This window comes from Adelges cooleyi, unplaced genomic scaffold (assembly GCF_023614345.1).
Source record: "Adelges cooleyi isolate 19-005CV unplaced genomic scaffold, UGA_ACOO_1.1 ACOO_flye_CR_arks_rails_tigmint_CR_PRNA_167, whole genome shotgun sequence".
In the NCBI taxonomy this organism is placed as follows: Eukaryota; Metazoa; Arthropoda; class Insecta; order Hemiptera; family Adelgidae; genus Adelges; species Adelges cooleyi.
Genome location: NW_026095824.1, coordinates 1,676,261 through 1,700,698, shown reverse-complemented (window position 1 = coordinate 1,700,698; position 24,438 = coordinate 1,676,261). Strand labels below are relative to the sequence as shown.

The following is a 24,438-nucleotide window of genomic DNA, read 5'->3' as shown; positions in this document are numbered from 1 at the left end:
TTAGGTAAACAATATATTTTCCTGGTATTCATTATAACTTTTCCGGGACAAGACCGCAAGTGACGATCGCTTTTGAAGACATCGAGCGTACTTCAAAGACGGCGCAAAATCGATTGAAAACCGATTTAAGAGGATAAATGTGCACAAAAAGAAGTTTTTTTTCTTCCTGTGTTCGTTCCGGTATAAATGACTTGTAACGTCGTGCACGTTGTAATAACCGAAGTGATGACGGATGGGGTCGTTGTCGAAGCCCGGAAAGTGATGAGTTTGCAAACTGCTTAAATTAAATCCGTCTGGAGCACGCTGTATCCAATTACATTTATATATAGTACACATAGTGTGTTGTAATACATATAGGTATATATTGTAATACGTTGGTTCCGTAATAATATTATCAAGGTGCCGCCGGTGATTTTTGTTGTACGGCATACGGCATAGGCAATTTAGCAACTCCGATGTGTGTGTGTACTCGGCAAAAGTATTCAACGAAATACAAATCTTGATTTCATTAAAACGAGCGTTTCATGTATTATTCAAAACGTACATGAAATTTATTTTGAACTTTCCTGCGATATTTCTTTGGAACCGCATTTGTGGTCGAACCCACCAGTAGACTTTTACGTAGGTCTATAAAAAGCCTTTATGGTCAGCAAAAATGTAGACGTTTTTTTCATATTTTTTTTGGAGATCAGCATATTTATTATATTTGACCAATGTGCAACAGCAGTAAATAATATCCATTACACATGATGAGTATATAAAAATAATTTACCGACATTTTCCAATGTTTAGACCTTCGCGTTAAGCTATTTTTCCAATTAATTACAACCATTTGAGCTATTGGTCAAACTGCACATAATTTGCTCACAATAGTTATCCACTTGGTTCGTGAGTGATTTTCACAATCGCTGCCAAGAATTTCATTAACTGACGTTTAATTGACGTTTCCCAAACGGCCTCCGTAGATCGTACTGGAGATGTTTTTTTTTGTAGAAATTCTTTTAAATATTATTGTCACGTAGCTGTGCAATCGGTATATTATTATTTATCGCCCCTCTCGAAACAATCCATAATAATAGGAATTGCTGAGCCATTTATCAGTACTATATAAAATGCGTTATGTTTTTTAAACAGTGGAGAGATAAAAAACAAAAAGAACAGAATATAAGCAAATACATTTTAAAATAAACAATACCTTTATATAGTCTTTACATAAAATATAAATTGATAAGCATAAACGATTTTTTTTGTAATATTTATTTAAAATCAGTAAAATGTAATACAAAATATCGGAAAACTTTAAAAGATTGTCAAGACTTCGTCAAAATGTCGTTGGATTTGTGTCATATCATCGTTTTAATTTAAATTAAAATATGTAACTTTATGAATAGCATTACAATTATTTTATTACATTCCCATTTTATACTTTAATATATGTTATGCAACTCTATATAAGAATTATAAGTTACTGTGAAAGTATATTGCATTTTAATTACATACATGTATGTAGTAATTAAACTAATCATTTTCATACATGGTCTATAATTGAATAACTAATAATATATTTAAAGCAAATATTACTGTTGAATCATATTATATTTCAGTAGACTGGTTCTAGCAATTCACACAATAATGTATTACATTATAAAATACATTAATACAATAATAAATGTATATCATAAAAAATATAAAACAGTTAAAATAATTTTAACAATCACGCTGCATGGCTGATATTTTATTTATGTACTTCTTTATAAAAAGTATTTCTTATGCATTTGTTGCTCAACTTGTTTCAGTGATATTAAACGATTTTGAAGTGAAGGAAAATTAAAGCGAAATAAAAAAAAACGATTGAATGAAATATATATATATATATAATTTAAGTAGTATAAAAAGATTTTGAAATTATATTGAACTTCAAAGAAGCCACCAGATTGAACACCAATTTTATCTTTATTTCTATTACCTTAATTTACGCATTTGTAATAACAAAGGATACCCTGAATAATATTGCAATATGACATTTCAATCGATTTAACTTAAGCTTTTATTTTTGTATATTTAAACTTATTACTTTATATATTATAATATATAATGCTTTAATTTAGAAGTCATTGATGTGTAATACTTTACTGTTTTTTTTATTTTATGTTGTACATTGGTTTTTTTTATGTACCTACAATATGCTATTATATAAGTATAATATAACTAAAAATAGTATTATTTTAACTTCGACGTACAAGCTTTTGAATACACTCAATGACGTTAATGTACGAACAAAGTGGTTTTAAAAGTAAAGGTGATGAAATAATGTTATTTGTTTGCTAGGCATTATACTATATCATAACTGTTATAACGTAAGAATATAAGTATACTTTTTTAATCTTTTCGGTCATTTGGTATGTTTACTACACAGGATTTCATTATCTATTCAGTGACTGCGGATCGAATTTGGGAAGGAACATATCAATTCTCCATAAATCATATTAGTACACATTATTACATTGGCGCTATCATGGCGATAAATCCCTTATTGATATATGAGGTGTATTTAAATGATTACATCGGGGAGGGGTAAATAATCGGTATTTTTTTTATTTTAAAAATTATTCTGACACTTTGACTGCGAACAAATCTGTCGTTTAAAAGATACATATGATGTACAGAACAATGAATTGACAGATTTATATACGTTTTGTACTATTTGTCAGCCAATAGCAATTTATCCTTATGAATACAGCAAACGGTTGCAAACCAAATTATTGTTGTATTAGTACAACATGGATGGATAAAATATGTCACTAGTTCGGGAAACTACGAATCCTGTCAGATCCTTATCGTAACTATAACGGTCATACCACAGTAGTTGCCTCGCAAATTCAGGTATAACATATACGAGTTGCATCCAAAAAATTATTAAATATTTGATGATACTAGCTGTCCCCTATAAAACAAGGTTCCAAAACTATGCGAATATTTTATTGAATTTTTAATTTTTAGCGGTCAAACTGAATAAAGTTGCTTACACACTAGCGTTTCAAAGCAGCCATTTTATTATTTAAAAATAGTACTTAAACATTTTTATAAAAGTATTTACGTATTAGGGACCACTGCTACTGTAATTCTACCGTCGGCACTCAACAAAGGGATGCAACTAGTGTAAACCTTTTAAGCTACGAAAGATTTGGGGTACGATTTAGAGGACTTCGGGATGCAATTCGTACCTACATACAATTTGGTCCTTCCTGGACTCGGGACACAACTAGTATGCACCGAATATGTTTTGTGCGTTCGTTAGGATTATGGGATTAAATACAGGGTAGTAGTTCATTTGTTTTAAATAGTTTTCCTGGAAAATCCCTAAGTAACACTTGTGGTTAAATACTAATATAGTTAAGAAATAAAATAATAAATTATTAAAAAAAACCATAACCACAAAAAAAATACTACATAATTAATAATATTAATTTAAGTTTCAGAAGATGATAGAGCTTTGGAAAATCCAAAAATAAGAAAATATTTGAAATATGTATAGTATTGTAAAAATACAAAAAAAATAGTTCATCTTAGTTTATCGAAAAGAAAAATTATATGATATTACAATTAATGTTATCAGAGAAAATAAGCGAATCACTTATGTCGATCAGCCCGTAAAATAAATTCGATATCATAAAGTTATAAGAACGGCAGAAAGTTACAAGAAACATTTTTAATTTTAATATTCAAATCGACATCGACGAATGCGACTTTATGACAGCCGAAAAATTGACCAAGAAACTCATTTGATATTATCTCATCAACGGACTTGTGTATTATTTGTAAACGGAAATGTACAAAGTTTAACAGCGGCACCGTTATATTGAAACACAAAAGTAAACGAAGCCGATTGAATACTATTTCCGACATATTTTTTAGCTGCCAAGTGGAAATGTATGAAAACATAACTCAAAGTAACCTTTTTTGAGGAATTACATTTTTAGAGCTACGGATACAAAGTGGAACGATCGATGCAAACAAATGACTTATTTATTTTGTTTTCTACCGTTTGAACTCACTTGTATGCCAGCAAACAAAAATGAAAGTGGCTCATTATGCACGTGTATGTATATGTATACACGGGTGTCATAAATAAATCACTCTTGAAAGACTATCTGCGCGAACACGTCAAAAGCCACGGTTAATTCATATCCACTACACGACAACGTCAAAATACTTGACGGCTCGACTATGAATTTCCCCTTAGGTTTGGTTTACCGCAGATGTGTATAATAGAGCCAATAACACAAAGTGACATAATATACTGTTTCGATGAAAACTCTAATTATGCTTTGAGGTCGCTGATGAACATACGCGATAGAGGTCTGAAAAGGTTGAAAACTTGAAAGTACAAAAAAAAAAAAAATGGCTTCGCTCGCTTCCTGGTGTCTACTATACTGTTTTGTGATAAAAAAAAAACCCGAGACCCTCTAAAGAAGGTGAAAATTATAAAAGTAAAAAAAATCGAATATTTAAGTCGTTAAATATTATAATAGCGAATATACATGCATTTAACAACTACCAACATAATATTGTAGAACATATTACTACGCACATATTTTTAGGAGTGACTCTTTTGCAAGCGACTTATTACACACTACCCACCACTATTCATGTGTACTAATAATCAATATATTTTATTTTGAAAGCTGAGCCCACAAAATAGAATCTTTAACGCGTATTACCGCTGTCTACCATTTTGTCTTGAACACACTGTTTACAAGTGTCTACTAGCCTTGGGACTATGTTATGTACCTCACAATTTAACGTACACAATATTTACTCTATGTCGTCTTGTGATCATAGTATGATATCGAAAACGTTTGTCTGTTATTAGTCTTATCCCACACAAACAAGGTCGGCCTACCAAATCCTTTCTCTACACAAATCTCCGCTTATCGCCGTTTCTTTGTTCACTCGGCTCCCTTTAAATTTCTCTACACTAATCTATTTCGCTTGTGCTACATTATTTCACTCGCTCGCGCCTTCTTTCGGTATGCTCAAACCATATAAATAACCTAACAAGAATGCGTCGTGTCAAAGTTCTTAGGGGTAGAAATTGTATTCATTTTTAAATAATTTTTATTTATGGAAATTAAGCTCATCGAAATAGACACATTTAGATTCCATGTCAAAACCGCACAGATAGAACCCGATTTAATAATTAAAGAATTGCAGTGCAGTCAATATTCACATTAAAAACACTCGGTGGATCGCAAAAGATATTTGTACTCGATACTATATTTCAGGATGAATACATTTGTGCGGCTTAGCTGCGTTACATTCCGTATACGTGTATTATGCAACGACCGAGAATTTCCATATCTTAACTTTTATGCGTGCAATGCAAACAATCTCCAGACGGCTCCTTTTCTGTGTACGCGGGGCGATCGATCCCAATGGACTTTTCCACTTTGCCTTTGGTTTGTTTATCTGATATAAAAAAATTTTTTTTTTATCCTTTGGGGATTTTCTGCAATAAAACAAGCGGTTCGAGGCGCGATATCGACCGAACCACAAAGAAAGACATTATATTAAACATGTTGTTATTATTATGATTTTCTGCGAAAGAAAGCTGTATCGCGTTAAAAAACACGTTCGAATATAATATTGATTCTGTACCGAGTGGTACCCCAGGGTGTTGTGTGGGAGTTGAACATTGTCGACAGGTAAATGTAGCCCTACAGTTGACCGTTTCAATGATATGATTTATTTAGTTTTTTTTTATAAACTCGATTTCGAGGAACATTTTTTAGTCTACTAGCCTTTGACGGTCCGTTAGCGCAATTTAATCTTCTTCAGCCGTAGGGCGTATGATTTTGTATAATATTAAACTTTTGTGTATTTATGACCCAAGCAGACGCCCGGGGTGTACCCGGAAGTTTGGTGTGCTGCATAAAAATACATAATATCGGACTATGAAAAAAAAAATACTTTTGCTTCTACAACCTCAGCCAACTTTCTTTTAGTTTTACAACTGTTTCAATCGTAAAATCGAATATTCCTATAAAATTGTCAAACTCTAATCGGGATTTGTATGATAAAAATTATTTTATGTGTAGTCTATTTTTTTGCGACACTACAGCAAATTATCATACCTTACTGCTGATTTTTACTTTAAATTTTGTTTTACACAATCATTTTAACTATACAGATACGATTTCTAATTGCACGGGCGGCGGGCTTCAGAATTTTGACATGCATAACCCACAACTACTATAAAAGCACCTACTTTTCCCATTTAGAACATAATATAATGCAATAATGATTTATTATAATGCATTGCATTTAAAATTAATATATGATATAAAATTACTTGTAAGCAGTATACTTTTTTAGTTATATTGTAAGCTTGAAATTGGTTCTTAACAGGAGTATCCATTTCTAGAACGTAGTTATATAAGTTTTCATCAAAATAAGCAAGTTCCTATTATAAAGATGATAAAAAAATATTTTTTTAAAAAGAAGGGCTTCTTGTATGGAAGAAAATGTATTGGTTTTATTATGAGGTTTTCTTGTGCTCGGATGACCTTTTTCAATCGGGTTCCGTACCCTTCCTGATAAGTTACTTTATCGATTACAAATTTATTTAGTCGGTTCTTTTAGAGATTGCTTTATAGTTGAATTTCAATAAATTATAAACCAAAAGTTCATACAGCATGAAGTAATTATTTACCTACCATATAAGTTATTACAATTTTCAATTTTAGACTTTATAACTTTAATGATCAACCTCACAACCTTTAGATTTCGCTATCATATCTACTAGTTTCTACTGCAAACCGTCTTATTTTATATTAGTAGATGTTAGTTAAAAGAAAGAGTCCGGATAAAGTTTGTGGGCAAAAGCCACATTTTACTCAATAACTAAAAAATACAATTTTTTCAAAATAAATCTATATTCTAAAATCGGATAATTGTTTTACACAAGAAACAAAAATAGATTAGCAAAATATTTTTTTAATTTGTGTTATTCTTTCCGAAAAAATGTAATCTATTTGTTCTATTTAAAGTTCTGTAGAGAATAACTGAATTAAAAAAATGTATTTTAACATTTTTTTTCTTTCTAATGAGTAAAATGATTATGTCTGATTATGAAAAAAATGAAATTGTTTTTTTTTTTAGCTATTGAGTAAAATTTAATTTTGTCAGGAACTTAATCCGAAGGTTAAAAGTGTTAAAGGTTGTGTAATTTATTGTGATGACCAATTAATTCTTTTCCTTTAAGAACAAAAGTTACACAAAAACTTAACAAATGCACACTTGATTTTAGCCAATATTATATCGAAAAAAAGAGTTTGATGAATAAAAATCATAATTTTTATTTAAAATTTAATATGATATATAAGAAAAATTATTTTTGTGTAAACTACAAAACGCTTAAGTCGATGGTCGAAGTTTTAAAAAGTTTTCTGACATAATTGAATACTTAGGTTTAGGTATAAGTGGATTGCGATTTATTAAATCTTGTATTTTGCAGCTTAAAACAAGTTAAAAGTGTATAAATACAAGGGACTACTCTAATCAATTTTTTATAAAATGTTGTTTTTCTGACAGAAAGTCTATAGTTAAAAATTTGCGTTGGCCGGTAGTATACCAACAAACGATACTAGGTCGACCATTTTGTCATGTACATTATGCTAATAAGTGTTACACGTGGGTTAGGTTTACACAAAGATATGTCACAAAATCAATAATTCATTTGTGTACTTCATTGACGTCTAACGTCGTTTTAATATTTTAATTTTGATTTAATTATAAACCGTACGTGTCAAATACCGAAAACGGTTATTGTGCTCGAAAACCAAATTTAATGTTGTTTTTCAACAAAGAGCAATAAATAATTGTCGGACGACGCAAACAAGGAACGACCTATCCCACATAATAACGTGTATTCGTTTTAACTGGAACGAAAAAAGGTTTTCATTTGCCAAATGTACGTCGACAGAACGGTGAAAATTAAAAAACGCTCAAGAAGTAAATGTTTTTTTTTATGTTATTATTGTTACTATGTATATGGCAACGGAGGGGTTGTATATATTTTTTAATTAAAGCTGTTGTTGAGTTTATCGCCACTAACTTCGTCGTGGTAACGACCTAGAAAAAAAAATATTGTTTACTTACTCGGTTTACAGTTTAAGATTTCATCGGACCGCTAATTCGGAAATTAAATCTGCCGTAAACCATATAATACTGTATGGCTGGCAATAACTCTGTCGTAGGTGCTGTGTGATTGTGTAAAGGTATGGGGTGGTCGTCACGCAGAAGGCAGAGGGAAGAAATTACTAAGACCCTAAGTACGGTGTTGTAAGACCGTCTCGCCGTAGATGCGCATTATACAGCAGAAATGATCGCATTTTGCAGGGTATTAATTATCGTTATTGTTATAATAAATATTTTTACAAAGGCCGAACCGAGGTCGTGTCTGCCGGTTTATAATTACTATCTACACAGCCGCACGGACGAGTGAGTTCACACCGAACCCGATCCTTTTGATAGTAATAATAATAATATACTCTAGCCCGTTGTCTGCGGACGACCGTATCACCACCCGCCGGCAATGTTTAACATTTATATAGTTATAGATAATCCTATGCTATATATTTTTTTTTGTATCTATATCGCGCATATTAATCGAAATTTTGCGAAACACAGCAAACTCAGGATGCCGTGACGAAAGCTACAATACCGTGGCGCCACCCGACCGGAAGTGGCGATTGTTATAACAATATTTATAATTACAGCTTAAGGAAATCCGTTCCGAATATTATTGTTATTCCACTATAACAACCACTAGTGTCTGGTGTCAGAAAACGATGTGATTGCAAAGGACAAATTGAATAAGTATTCGGTGAGCAGTTGCTTAAAAAAAAATGTGTTTAGACGATTTAACAACATGGGTCTAAAGCCATATTATGGTTTTGTTCTGCAACTTTTGCTGTACACCAACAACATACTATATTAATCCTCAAGACTAAACGATCACGAGAATACGATTTCAATAATTAGTACTCGCCGATGTGTGAAACGTAAAGCACGTTTAAATAGGCAAACTCAACTGGAACAATGTGTTTAAAACGGGCAAATTAAATTGACTGTAGATATTGAGGATTTAGAAATACTTTAAATAGTAATAAATTGCCGCCAAAGTGTAACGGTTTTAGACTACATTGTCGGCTTAATGTACGGCCCGATAATTTATGGTGGGGAATTTAAGGAACAGTTTGCACTAGATGCTCCGTTTTACTTGAAGAGTTATTATTCGACGAGATTAAAACGTTTGTACATTTTTCCATTTTTACAGCTCTACTTTGTTTACATAATTTGGTTATTAGTTTATTTGTTTAGTGGTTATAAAATATTATCCACTGTTAGGTCTTACTCGTGGTTTGTGTGTTTCAAACGATATCTGTTTCAGTCGTTTTCCTTTTAAACAGACTGATAGATCCGCTTATAAATATACATTTCCTCGTTAATTAAAGGCAGATATGATATACTAAAAATATTTGTTCAATTTATTCCATAACATGACTACAAAAATACTATAGCCGTGGCATTATCCTCACTTAGTATTAATTAAAAAATAAAAATGTCATCGTTGAATCCGTAGTTATATAAACATAATTAAAATTAATAATTTTTAACAATTATAAAAGTGACATGTATATAAGCGACACTAAGAGTGATGGTTTATTTTTCATTTTTTTAAACCCAACAACGAGGTCATGTTTCATACATCTCCGGACATTTTTTAGTACTCTAATACTTCAATGATTGTTTGTTATTTGTTCAAATAAGACCAATGACTACTAATTACTCAAAAAATGTATGTAACGTGCACAACGTTGGCTTTGTAGCTGACTGGTAAAAAAAACTTTTCATCCACGAACATTAAATACCAAAGTATACTATCCCTTTTCGTTTTTCTTGCTTAAGTCCATCCATTACGAAGGACAACATGTACAGACTTTTTCGTTTATTGTTAATGTAAAAAATTATAAGTTTCGCATTATGCCATAAAAAATACACAACTAGCCCTTTTTTGGGCCCTAAGCATTTGCCTCTTTGTAAAAGTGGTAGGCAGTTTTAACGAAGAAAAAACAAGAAACTTCTACTGTAAACAGTATAACACTATTCCCCTGAGTAATATTTTCCTTATTGAATTGTACTCGCACCAGAAATCTAGTTTGTAGAAGATCTAATATTCTTTTACAAACACTTCAGTAATGACGAAAATTCCAAATCGTATTTTGCTGTATAATATTGGTACACAAAGTAAAAATAAATGTAAAAGCTCGACTGGTTTGTTGATAAGTATAACGTTGATGAAGATCTCGTTACTATATCATTTTATTCAAGCCGACCGGACTGAGATTTTAGTAATTGTTCAATACTAACAGTATGGATGTAATGATATATAACAATGTACCATACCATGAAAATAACTGTGATATGCGAGTTTGAACAAAAAAATGATTTTCAGTCTGTACTGCGTTTAATTAAAAAAAAAAGGTTTGTAACGAGATTAACGTTTACCCAAGAGCCGAAATTAAATAACTCCATAATTTGTTTAGTCGTACTAAGTAGAATTAAAAAAATGTTCCAGTAAAAGATTATGATGTACATATTTTTTTATTGGTGCCGTATCGGGGTTTAAATGTTTTTTTTTTACTAACGTCTAAAAATTAAAATAGCATTTGAATAAAAAAGTTACTGAAAAAACGTTTGTTCCCAGAAGCAAATTGTTGAGCAATATCATTTTTTAATTATGTTACTCGTGTAATAAAAAAGTAATTTAGCTGTTTTATATTTGTTTCATTCGTTTTTGTTTTTATGCGAAAGAAGAATAAGTTTTTTAGATTTTCGCTATGGTATCTTTATAAAAAGTTCCACGAAATCGTAATCACGGAAACAAATAATAGTGAAGAAAAATATAGGAAAAAGAGGAAATAAAGTGACAGTGATTATATATTAAGACAAGTGATTGATGATGTGCATGACCATAAGAGTTCTCTAATGATCACGACGTTAAGAAATAGGGGAAATCAACTGATTTCAGAAAGTATTTAAAAAATATTTCAAGTTGTGTAATTTCATAAAATTTGTGTTAAATGCATTAACTGTACTTTCATAAACAATGCAAGTATAAGTTAGAATAGTAGTATCAAAAATGCTCATAATGATATTTCTATTACATACCTTTTATGTGCACTACAATCGCACAGCTAATGGCACCGGCCAAATATTGATTTCCATTAGTTTTCGTTGAAATATAAAGTGCCGTAGGTACTATAGGTATGAATAGAATGCTATTTTTTCTTTTCGGTTTCTTTAGACATTTTCGGTATTTTTAAGCTCGAATGTCGTCAATTTATTTACGATCACCGGCAAAGCACAAAATATACTTTGGTTGAGTATTAAGCCAAGATCGATGAATGATGGTGCGAATTCGACCCTATTCAGACAGTTGCGTCTGCTTCCAGAGTAAAAACGTGGAGGTAATATAATGTTTTAACGTGCTTGAAGTATATTTTATGAATAGGGGACGAACGGCGAAAATGTATTCAAAAGAAACGCTAGTCTATTGAGTCCCCGCGGACCGATTTATGCGACCCGTGTCCCTATAGATCAGAACTGATGAGAAATTGTATTATCTAATCAATGTCGTCGGCCGAGCGAAATGCTGAAAAGTTATTTCTCTTTCAATAGACGCTGTTGTAATCCAAACGCACGGGCAATCGGTTTTTTTCTAAATGAATTCTCGAGCCAATGGTTGTAAATTCAAATTGCTGGGAGACGCCGAATAACAACAGAGAAGCCATAAATGCGATAATAATTTCGAACGTATGGCTTACATGCTGGCGGGAAAAAAACAAAATTCGAGTACATCTGTTACTGTCAACGAGAGTTTTCCAACCGACAGTTTTAATTCGGTTTGCTCAAACTTTTGGCTTCCATACAGACGGTTCAAAATGATTATAATATGACATATATATTTTAATGAGGAAACCATTGCAGTGTATCTTGTAACTATAGACGATTTTCGTTTGTGTGATGACATGAGGCTGTGATGGAGCTGGCTATTGATTTCGACGTGTTTCGAATACTCCAAGGACTACAACGCAGAATTGTATAATATACTCTCCGGGGTTTATAAGGTTTTAGATACTATAAAAGAGTAAAATACCATTCTGGTACACGAGTGTTTGTTTCCAACATAATTTTGTTTTACACATTCTTGTAAAACTGTTGTAATGCAAGCGCTCAAAAGCGTATTTAATTATGCGTACAATTTAAAATGTTGAGTACGGAATACTATTTTCTGACAGAATGTTAGTGCATAATTAATGATCTGATGGCACGACGTGACATACATTTACGTATACTTGAGTCCACATTAACATAGTTCAAATCAACAACACGTTATGTAACTGGTAAAAATGTTTAATGTGAAAAAAAAATTCTAACGGGACATATTTGATAAAAGTAGCTAGTAAGTAAATTAGTGATACTTAGAGTGGGTTACTGATCAATGGCAAACTTTTTGTTGTAAATTTAAAGTTTTTTCCACCAGTGTAATAAATGTACACGAATTCGACTAAAGAATATACAAAATTATTTACATTTTGAAATTAAATACTGATTTTTAATTGTTAAAAATTAGCATTGGTTCGGGGTAACAATGAATTATGGTTTGTATAAAGGCATAATATGTATTATTCATTATGACAAGAAGTCGGCAAAGTGGGTAAAGAAAACATTTGAATACAATTAAATTATTGTCAGACGCTTTAGTGTCATTTTGTTATAATAAGCACATGGTAACTATAATATTTTTTTTTCCCAAGTAATCACTAACCTGGGAGGGAAATATTTGCACACTACTTCCTCCGACTATACTAATAATTGACTATAATGCTACACAATTGATTTCTACAATTGCGATTTCTATTATATTATTTTTTATTTCGAAAATTGATTATATAAATATGTATATATATATATATGTAATAATACAATTAATAGCAAAACAGTATTGTGTTCGGGATTGACATTTTTAAATTTATAGCGACATACTTGTCGGCTATCATGTCATTTAACAACCCGTTTACATTTTGTGTATGATCAGTAACATAATGCCATTTTGGTTCGCGTTTATCTCGGCTTTAGGGAATCCATCTTTTCTAGTTTAGCAAATGGCGTTTCTTAATGATTCCTTCCACTACTATCACATATTTTATACTTTTGAACAGTCATACCTATTTTAACAAACGAGCAAAGTGCGTGTAATTTCAGAATGATGATAAGTAATATGAGTTGTTAAAATTATACTACTTGTAATGCCTCTACGTCGTCTTCGTCTAGGTTCTGGTTATTAATACCATTCTGGTTTGGTCTTGTTATGATATTAGACGTTGTCTTAACGTTTGTTTTGAGAACTAGTCTCGAGATGGATGTCCCTGTGTATGCTAATAATTTGTGAAGTTGTACCAAAGCGGTTTTCGGTATTATCATAATTGTAGCATCTTGCACGACCTAAGGATATTTTGAATTTAACGCGCGGTAAACACACACCACATGTGTCTTGTGTGAGCGTGCGAAGTTGTTGAAAACGGCGATTACTGTATTTCCACGATAACAATGTATAAACGCGCTGTGTAGCCTTAAGACACAACGATGAATATAATAATAATATGCTAGCAAGAGTGGAGTTACCCGATATTTTACCAAGGAATTAATATAATCTAAACTTTGTCAACGTCTTAACTGTAGTTTAGTTAAAATTAAAAATTACACATTATAACTGTATGTGATTTAAATAGGATAGCCCAATTGCACATCTCGTATATGCAAAATATTAGACATACGCATTCGTAATTCGATTTTTTGCTTACAACTAATCATCCACTGACAAGATTTTTATTATGGCAAATTATATAATGCAAAAGCTGTTAATAATTATTTCTACAAGGATCTAACTTTTAGGGTTCAGGTTGTAGCTTTCAGGAAAAAACGGATAGATTATTTACTTTGATAAAATACGCAAAACATTTCCATTTATTTGCTACTATTCTAAAAGACTTTTGAAAACCTATTATGTCTTTTAGAAATTAATTCCAAAAAATCTTTTGTGAGAATGACGGCCGACTTCTGTGGCTGAGATGAAGCAGCAACCAACATTCGTATGAACAAGTAACAAAAGCATTTTTTAAATCATGTCGCGTAAAATATTTTACAGTTCAGTACGGTAGTGTATACCGACAAATGATAGTGACATTTCAAATGAAGTTCTTTGAATCAACCGCTATTAAATCAGTCGACTCACAATTATTTTATGTATACAGGGTGATCTGTCCATCGTAAGTCACTCATTTTATCAAGAAATAATTACAATTTTATATTTGAGTGCAGTTGAACAACACGCACAGATACAAATAATACTTAACCCATCTTTCCTCCGTCTTAAAATTTAAGCTTAAATAACTTTAAAAGTAATTATCGAAAACCGGTTATCGAATAGTCATCATTTTTAGCAAATTATTCTTATCTAAAAAAAGTTAAATAAAAACATACTTTTCTATTTAAGTTTCATAAGTTGATAGCGCTCTGAAAATACTTAAAAAGGTAGATATTTGGTAATTTTATGTTATTGTATCTACAATATGATAAATACAAGTTTTATCAAAAAGAAGAAATATTGTTAATATTTTCAAAGAAAATGAGTGTCTCACGTTAAATGGATCACCCTGTACTTGTAAACTTCGCTTTAACAAGTAATTATTGACAAACTTAAATGTAGTCGACTTGCGATTCCATTAAATATACTATTAAATGTTTGACGCTTAACCTTTTTGACAAATACCCATTATCCAATAATAAATGTTACAAATACTTCTGCATTTCCTCATAATAAGTACAACTGTAGAACCCCGCGGTGCAAACAATCTGACAAAAGACTCACAGAGAGAAATGTATTACTTTTAAACAAATAATATTAAGTTAGGTAGTTGATAAAAAAAATGTCTGAACTATTAAATAGTTTTTATATATACTATAGTGTGCGAGATGTTTGATAGAAAAGATTAAAATATGTTAAACATGCCCCAATTAGTTTTTTATGTTATATATTGAGAAATTAGGTAATATATAATACATATTGTTAGTAATAGTCTTTATAGATGTGTGCAAATATCAGAAAACACATATATACAGAATTTTGGTATGTCAAGTTAATTAAATAACTAGAATAATATGTCATGATAATATATTAACATTTTTTAAAAATGTATTAACATATAAATTTAAAACAAAATTACTTATGACATTTGTGCTATAGTTTACTGTAATAAAATGTAATTATCACTGAATAATCGATCGGGGTCGAAATGTATACTTCACGTTTATAATTACTTTTGAGTTGAACCGTTTAAATAAATATAGTATACGTTTCCCGCCAGAGAACATTATTCTTTCAAAACATGATATTGATTAAGTAAAATTCAAATTTGTTGGTTTTAATTTTTTTTTTTTGTTCTATAACATACATATTGTTGAAACATGATATGCACTTTTAACATTTATTTTATATATTATATTATAAGTAACGCGTTCCTGGTGAATACAGTACAATTATTATACATACATATTTATATATATATATATATATATTGTTGGTGACTATAGGTGCAACTTAATACGTGATTATGTATATTTCTACAATAGTATATGAACAGAAAAAATGGCACTTACCACCAAACGAGTAATCGGCCAATCCCAAAAGGCAAAAGTTGAGCAAAGCGATTCTCATCATTTTCATTTCTTTTTTTTTCCCCTTTGAAATAGAAATGTAGTGATACGTCTGCTACGTGCTTAGAACATATTTGGTCGGGAAAATAGTATTGTATATTTTTTTATTTATCTCGACCTGGGAACGCACGTGTAGTGAGCGTTTGGCTCTGTTTGCAGTAACGCGGGGCACTCGGCGTGCGTGTGTCTCTGAGAGCCGACGACCGGTAAGAGCTTCATCGGACGCAGTCATAGGGTGCTGCCACCGGACGATTAGTCTGAAGCGCACCACCGCGGACGATCTGTGTGTTATACGAGCTGACATTTCATTGTATTGTTCTACGGTCCGGTTAAGTCAAAATGCCACGGATGTACACGACCTTTTCGCTTGATGTGCACTAGTTCCAGGCAACCTTTATGGATAAAAAAAAAAAGCTAGTGCCAAAAGGTTAAGTCCGTAGGTGATTAGCAAGACTCGAAAAAAGTCTCGGGTGCAACTAATGAAGTTTATGGAAAATATGATTTTGCCATAAAATAATATTATTGAGTATGACTTACTGTTTCGTAAAAAAAAAAAACATTAAGCGATATTGCGTTGATTGATTGATAATTGGTAGTTGAATTGCGAGGTGTAGATTAGTTTGTTAGTAGTTTTGGATTTGAAAAATTAAACGTGTCAAGTGCAAATGATTTTTAAACAAAAATGTCTAGACATATAATTGAATGCTGCGCCTTACAATACAATTCGAAAAAAAAGCTGTACAAAGTCACAAAAAGTACTAAAAACTGAAATTAAAAATAATTTGTATTGTTATATTTTTGTAATCATATTATGTATTTATATATTTTTAATCTATTTTTTAATTAAAAAAAAAAATTATATTGTACTCAATATTTTTAGTCGGGTTATGAATTAAGCAAAATAAAATAATTTACACTAATAAAAAGATCAATTTAATGTACTCGATGGTATACAAAATTTATCGGTTCAACTGCGTTTAGTCTTCGCTTGAATGGGTTTTGATATAAAAAAAACTGGAAATCCGATAAAATATTTTATTGTCAATGTTTAAAGTAGCGTGAATTAATGAATAAACATTATTTTAGTAGACTTTTCTGATGAATAAATTTAAATCTTTAACAATTTTATTGAAAAAATATTATTTTATTAAAATATATAGTCACTTGATGGGATTGATTTTTAGTTGGAGGCGTTTCATTAACATTTTAACGCTTAAATCTTTATACTATATTAATTTTAAATTGCAAACACCCGTTATAATAGAGATAATACAATATACACTAATTAATAATATAAACTGATATAACAACATACATTCGTAATAGAAATAATACAATCTAAATAAATAAGCAATTTACATATTTTTTAACATGCTGCCGTAGAAAAACTCAGTTTGAATACAAAAATGCGTTATATTAAAATAATTATTGCAATATTCTATTTATGATTTAATATATTTATTAAAATTACTAATTACGTTTACTGAAGCGAACAATAAGTTGCTTTGTCTAGTACTGAGACTAACGAGATTCTTAGTCACATAACACTTAATTGCTGAGCACAAGTTTTACAATCAAAGTTGATAGTACCATTCTTTAGTTTCTATAAGACTGACTTTATCTTCTATTCAGGAGCGTAGACAAGTGATCGTTTCAATGATTCTTCTTTGAATATACTCTCAATTTTACCTATTCAATAAGATTGTCACAGAATCCAAATTATTCACATAAACTCCAAAACGGAACGCACCAATAAATATCCCCAAGACACGTATCACTCATATAATAAAACAAAAGTTACTCAAAGCTATTGCACAGTCGGTTTCTATAAACGACGTTCAAAGAACAAATTGCATTATACCAAGTTTCTTAGTCTCGTTAACAGTAACATTATTAAAATAATTTTATAAAACAGGGAAAAGATTGTTGTGGAAACCACGGTTAAATGTAAGAAATATGTAAGAGGCACTTTGGTATTTTTTGTTGTAAAATTATTAATTAGTATACATGACAGAAACTGAATGATGCTGCAAATAATGCTGAGTGTCCAGCATTATTGCATTGGCTGTGTTCATAAACAACAGAAAACCCGTATAGGTGAACCACAACTATTATTAAATAACATCTGCATCTGTTTATGTGTTGATTCATTACACGACGCGAGAGTACTGATTTTCTAATAACGCCAGACACATTTGATGTTGTAATTTAATCAACTATTCCAGTGACGGAAATTTAATATCAACGCACACATAAACTCGAACAATAATAATCATAGCGTAGCGCCATAATGGACTATGCAACATATTATTATTATTATATACATCTAAATCCTATAAGTGTGTAAATTTCATTTAATGTACATATACATAAACGTGCATGGTATATATAATATATAAATATACCCGGATACCTGGCTACAAGAGTATCGGGTATCCGCTATGTTTCGGGTACTCGTTATTATTCGAGTACTAGTTATAATTAAACCTTGGCAATACATCAATACTATCAATAAACTAATTTATACAAAATCTATAACATGAACGTTATAATTTATAAAATAAATTCAGCTTTATAAACTGTAAACTCTGTAGATTTACTGGCATCAAATTATATAACTATTGTACGAGACCACTCATATGAATATAATATAAAAATCAGAGCTGGCATTATTCGAATAAAAAATAATTCTTTATTTTTAATTCTATGATTTGATTATTCTTGATTCATCCCAATACTGACAATACTTTTCCTTATTTAAACTTATGTAGAAAAATAAAATAAAAAACTACAATTGGAAGCAAGTGATGAGTAAAGTGCTTGAGTTTTATCTGTAACTTGGTTTCAATATAATGCGTAGAACGTCAGTTTTCATTTCATCAAGGTGGTAGCAGGTGTCGAAGAAGAGTGAAATGATTGCTTTTAATTGGCCCAGTAACAATAACATTTTACGTTTTCGTTAAGGACGATTTATGACAATAGGGATAAACTCACTGAAGAGAATAAAACTGAACCGACAATTTAGTATATTGCTCAATTACTTATCCTCTTATTGCCGTCTACTACTATAATATTGTCTTATCGAAACGTTCGAAATAACTACCAGAATATATAGAGGACATATTATTTGCTCTCGAAGTTTACTGTAATTTAAGAATCCCCTTTGTTTAATCAGTTTAACGGCTATGTAATATTATACATTTACATTTATTAGATTTTATTTTAGACTTCCATAGAAACAGTAATATATGCCGGTGCGAGGTAAACGGAACCATTTTTAGAATTACATGTTTGTAATGGAGTGGAGATTTTCATCGTTGAAGTAGTTAGAAGTCTTATAAGTTATTTGACCTCTATTAATGAGCAAGATTGTGTATCTAATAGTTTCGATGCTTAACTAATTATGGGTGATGTACTTCAACGAGACATGAAAATGATCTTTCGTGGTTGCATTTTACTACACATATTTTTCCCCGAAATTACGATTCGTATAGTATTAATTTTTCCATAAACACTTAACAATAACATCATGAACACATTTTTTAAATAGTCTAATTTTAAAGGTCCTTATGTTTTGTTTTAATTTGTGTCGAATAATGGAGAGAAAACGATTAGTAAAATCCTTAACAGTAAGGATTTAAAGCGCTGTTTTGCTGTAACGGTGCAATCTACTGTTATAATGTGATTATGCGTTTAATTCGAGATTAGTGTACAGAAACGTAACAGTTTTGGTAAACTGCCAGCGTGTAGTCGAAATTAATATTATTATTATATTTGGCTTTTCTTTATTAATAAATAATCAGAATCTTGTCGCTGGAGCTCAAGCAGAGAGTTGATCTCTAGACAGTATCAATCGCGGTACATGCTTATTTACAATTTAGAAAGCAAGCTAACCTTCTTTGTCCAAACCAGGTAGACCGTAATTATTGGTGTTAGGTACCCGGCTTATATTCAATTATAACAATAATAGTGTTAACAGTATAAATATGTGTGTGAAATAAGCGAATTAAATGCAAACAAGTTTTGTGTGTACAAAACTAACAATATTTAGGTAACTGACGATCATTTTTTCCGTCGACAATAAAATTCAATTGGTTTTTAAAGAAACGCCTTTACGATAGTTTTGTCCCAATCTTTCAAGATTGTTTGCCCCTCGACCGTGTATGGTATTTCGTTAAACATTATGAAAACTAATTTACTTTTGAGGTCGTTCGCCTTTATTTGCAGTGCCCGACGTAGTGTTGTGTTCGCACGCGAAAATAGTTGACGTTTAATTTCACAGCCGATGCGTTCACAGAAGAATGTCTAAGTGTGATAAAAGCATGTTCGATAAAAGCAAAAAACATAAAATCATTATAAAACCAAAAGTTAAAACAAACCAACGGACGTCACACACCAAAACCACACGGATCTAAATTATTTGATCAATACCTTCTTAGTTTTTATAGAAATTAAAAACTAATACAATCTTATTTACCGTTCAGTTTTTTCTATCGAGTTACCTAGAAGCAGAGTAGGTCAAAAAACGTCAATTGTGATTCAATTCCGACAATGAAAAAAAGCTGTTTGTTTTTACTACCAAAAGTGTTTGTCAACTACAAAATATATTGTCCGTTCAAAGCAGATACGTGTTTCGGGGGTTTAATAGTTTTTAGTTGTTTTGGCGAAAGACAAAACTTAATGGATTCTTTTACCACTCATTCTAAGAAAACTATACACTACGTGAGTTGGGTCGAAATGACTTTCTGCATGATCGATAATTATATGCTTGTAGTGTCGTTAACTCCTAATAAGATGATATGTATTCGATTAGTGTGACTAATATTGGCATTTAATAGTTAATATTTGCTGAACATTTAAAATTTAATTAGACCCGTTTTAGTAAAAAAATCAATATACGTTAATTATTAACTAAATTCTGATATTTAATTAAGATCATTGTTTTAATTTATTACATAGCATCATCTAAAAATATAACTAATAATTAAACCATTGAGTAGTCTCCTAGAAAGGTACTTACTAATATGCTTTTACATGTTTATTTTACAAGCATGTAACATTTTTAAATAAAAGTTAAAATGTTTTATTCATTGTCGGTTATTCTGTTCATCATTCGGACAAATAGCAAGAGTAAATATTTGTCATTATACATTTTATGCCTGCCGTTGATGAGATTACGAAATTTGATGTAATTATATTCCCTAACAATACAATAATTGTTGTTTTATCATAAATGGTACCCTAGAGGTTATTAATGTATTCACCACTACTTATTACCTTTTTCCTAATTATACGTTTTATGCCTTTTATGCAAAGTCCTTTTATGTACAATTTTAGAACAAAAACCCCGCTTACTATAGGATATAATTCTGCCAAATTTGAATTTTCAAGCGATTCACGAGTCCCGAGTATTTGACATATTTTTTATAAATAAAATATATACAAATATATTACATTTTCTTCACTGACTTTGGTGTCAACCTTCATAAATATCTTCTAATGGTATGTGTTTGTGCTGACAGCTGTTACCTTTTTTGAAGGTAGACTAACCTGGAAAAAAATAATGAATGTTCTTAGTTTATGGGTAGAAATAAAATACTGTTAACACTAGAAAGTGCTATATCAATGATTCAATATTTTTGTTAGCCAAATTTAAATATATAGTAGTTAGAAATCACCCTGTATTTGTAATATATAATTAAAATTGATTAAGATATAATTATTCATATTTAATGATAATATGCTCTGTTTTCACTTTTCAGCATAAGTATTGAAAATAATATTTGATTATTATACTATATAAATAAATTATTTGCATTAGAAGGGCCGTCGATACACTTATGTGCACTAACGCAATTAGTCGAAATTAATACAAGTTTCCCGTGTCCCGTATTTGATATCAAATATTATACACTGAAGAGACCGATACACCTAATCCGAACCGCGTTGGGTTAATGACTTGGGTTAATAACTCGCTTTAATATACAATCATTTTTTTTTTTTTTTTTATGTAAACCGATTTTAATTTTGCCGACATCATTATAATAATAACATAATCCATATTTCACTAATTATAAAAAAAAAACGGGTTATGTGCGGCGGGTTGAGGGCGGTCTCCTGCATTACAATTACAGACTCTGGAGCACATTAACCGAATCCGATATATTAAGTTATTAAACAGCCATGTCAGCCTAACCGTTTGGCCGAGTACTATGCCCCCGAGACGTTCGTGAAACGCAGACGGTATAGAGCAGCTTTGGCCTCAACCATTTGCCCGCGTCCAAAATTTACGACCCCTAAGTTTGCTGCAGATTAACACTTAGAGTCGACTGTTAATCGTTAATTTATAGAGACTCTCCATACAGGATGTAGTAATTGTAACGAATGTCACGCTAGACGTAAAAGCAACGTCAAAAGGGAAAGAAGTGGGGACCGGATACTCCGAATTGTGTTTTAATACCGTGTTCCACGGGCTCGATCGTAAAATGTAAGTACCATGAAATTGTCATTAACAATTGTTCGTATTTTATGTTTGGACCACTCCATAATAAAATCATACGTTGATTAGCTCTGTATGCTGTGCCTTAGTCTGTTTGAAAACCATTTTAATTATTAATAAACTCTCTACGTATTAGCTGCGAAATCCGAACGGTGATTGGTATCACAAATTTGTTTAAGTTTGCACGCAAATTATGAATACTATATACATTTTCCGGTTTTCTTTTTTTATTATTATTATTATTTAATTGTCAATTATTTTTTTATTCTAGGCATTATATAGCTCCACTAGTGCGACATTCGATTCAGAGACACCCTGTGTAGTGTTGCTCGCTTGAGAGCCAATTTCACTGTACAGTACAAACACACACACACACAGATATTTATTGGCCCCCGGCACATATCGATATTGCCTGTGTACTCGCACTAACCCCGACGTGTTATTATTATTATTGCAGCCAGCTAAGCGTATTGGTTGCCAGAGGATAGCGGTTTACTCGACGTGCAAACTCAAAAATAATAATATATACTCTGTGCCGCCTACAAGTGCTATTTGGTCTGTTCTGGCGACGTGACGCGGCCAGAAGTTTGTTTTTCGTCAACGCACGCGGTTTTTACGAGCCCATAAAGTTTCTTTTTTCTCCGGTCATGCCTCGTTGCCGGTGTTTATCAATCACGGTTCTCACAGGGTTAAAAACTAATCACGACCCGGTTCGTTAAAAGTTTTCATTACGGCTCGAAAATAGATAATAAACCGGAGCCATCGAGTAAGAAAAGAATGGGAATTTGGAGTAAACAAGACCGTCGCCAAACTAAATTGTCCAACGAAAAAGCTAACTATACAAGCGTACTTTCTAGGTCAACGCAATTGCAAATTATTATTTATGAACCTCTCCCGGGTCGGACGTGTTTAATTAAAAACCTCCATCGCCGAAACCTGTATATATTAATAATATACTTAAGTCGTTAATAATTGAGTTCATCGTAGTCGGTTTTTTTTTTGTTGAAAAATAATTATTTTTCTTACCCGCTTTACTCTGGCGCAACACCTGCTGTGATTGTATGTATAATGTAAACATCTTTCGCAATCGCTCTTGACGAAAACGCGGTAAAACTTTTGACGTTTTATCTAATCGACTGAAATCCGCGGAATGCTTGAACAGTCGAGAGTATTAACTTCGAGTGGTAAATGGCAAAAACATAAGCCCAAACTAATCCTGTGGAATTGCAATTTGAATTTCAAACGAACGATTGTGTTAATGCCACCCGGCGCAAAAATACAGAGCAGAACTCATCAACGAGATTGGCGTAGACGACCCAAACGGAACATCCGAAAAGACAATATCAAATTGCAAAACATGCCTTTGAGCGTCACAAAACCGACGACCGACTTGGACAATATTGTCAAACATTTACAAGGTCTATATAACGGGGGTTTGAGTTTGAATCGAGTCCAACAGCGGCGCATGTTGTTGCCGCCCCGGAACCATAATTTTGTCTGTTAACTATGTCTATTTACTAGGTATATACTTACGTTAGGTGTATACTCGAACAAACGGAGTCAGGAGAAACGACCGCTAAGCTACCCAGTCAATTTGTTAATCGCGGCCAATGAGAGAGGAAAGTCCATATGCGATTTTACTATTGAAATACCGATTGGAAAAGAAATATCTACTTGCATCAATGAATCGATTCCGACAACGGGTTAATTTCCGTCGACATTATGATAAAAACAGCGAGCACGGAGGATACTTGTACAATTATATGCGTTGCAACAATAAAATCCAATAAGTCTGATGGGTAGTGCGATGGGGTGTGGGAAGTGTGTGAAAACGTATTGTCGGCAACAATAACGAAACGTCATCCATAATCGGGCACACGCTGTTTTGCAATGATTTCCGGCTGCTAGGGTCGATGGGAAATGAACGCCACAACTCTGAATTAATGAAGTTTACCCGCGCAAAGGAATAATATTCGCGTCATTAGTTCCAGAAATGTATTTAATCCGAAAAGAGTAGAATTACTGCGCAAAATGTATATGCCAGTACACACACATAATATATCGTTTGAATAAGCTCGGATTACTCAAAGTCGAAA

At 31.6% G+C, this 24,438-nt stretch overlaps 1 protein-coding gene across 1 annotated transcript in view; it reads right to left on the bottom strand.

The window, feature by feature from the left end:
* LOC126832771 (uncharacterized) overlaps positions 1–16,055 on the bottom strand; it is a 33,434-nt gene extending 17,379 nt beyond the window's left edge. Inside the window, exon 1 of the mRNA XM_050563700.1 lies at positions 15,787–16,055. Within this exon, the coding sequence (XP_050419657.1) occupies positions 15,787–15,853 (67 nt within the window). The 5' untranslated portion in view covers positions 15,854–16,055. The remainder of the gene's footprint in view (positions 1–15,786) is intronic.
* Between the last annotated feature and the right edge of the window lie 8,383 nt (positions 16,056–24,438).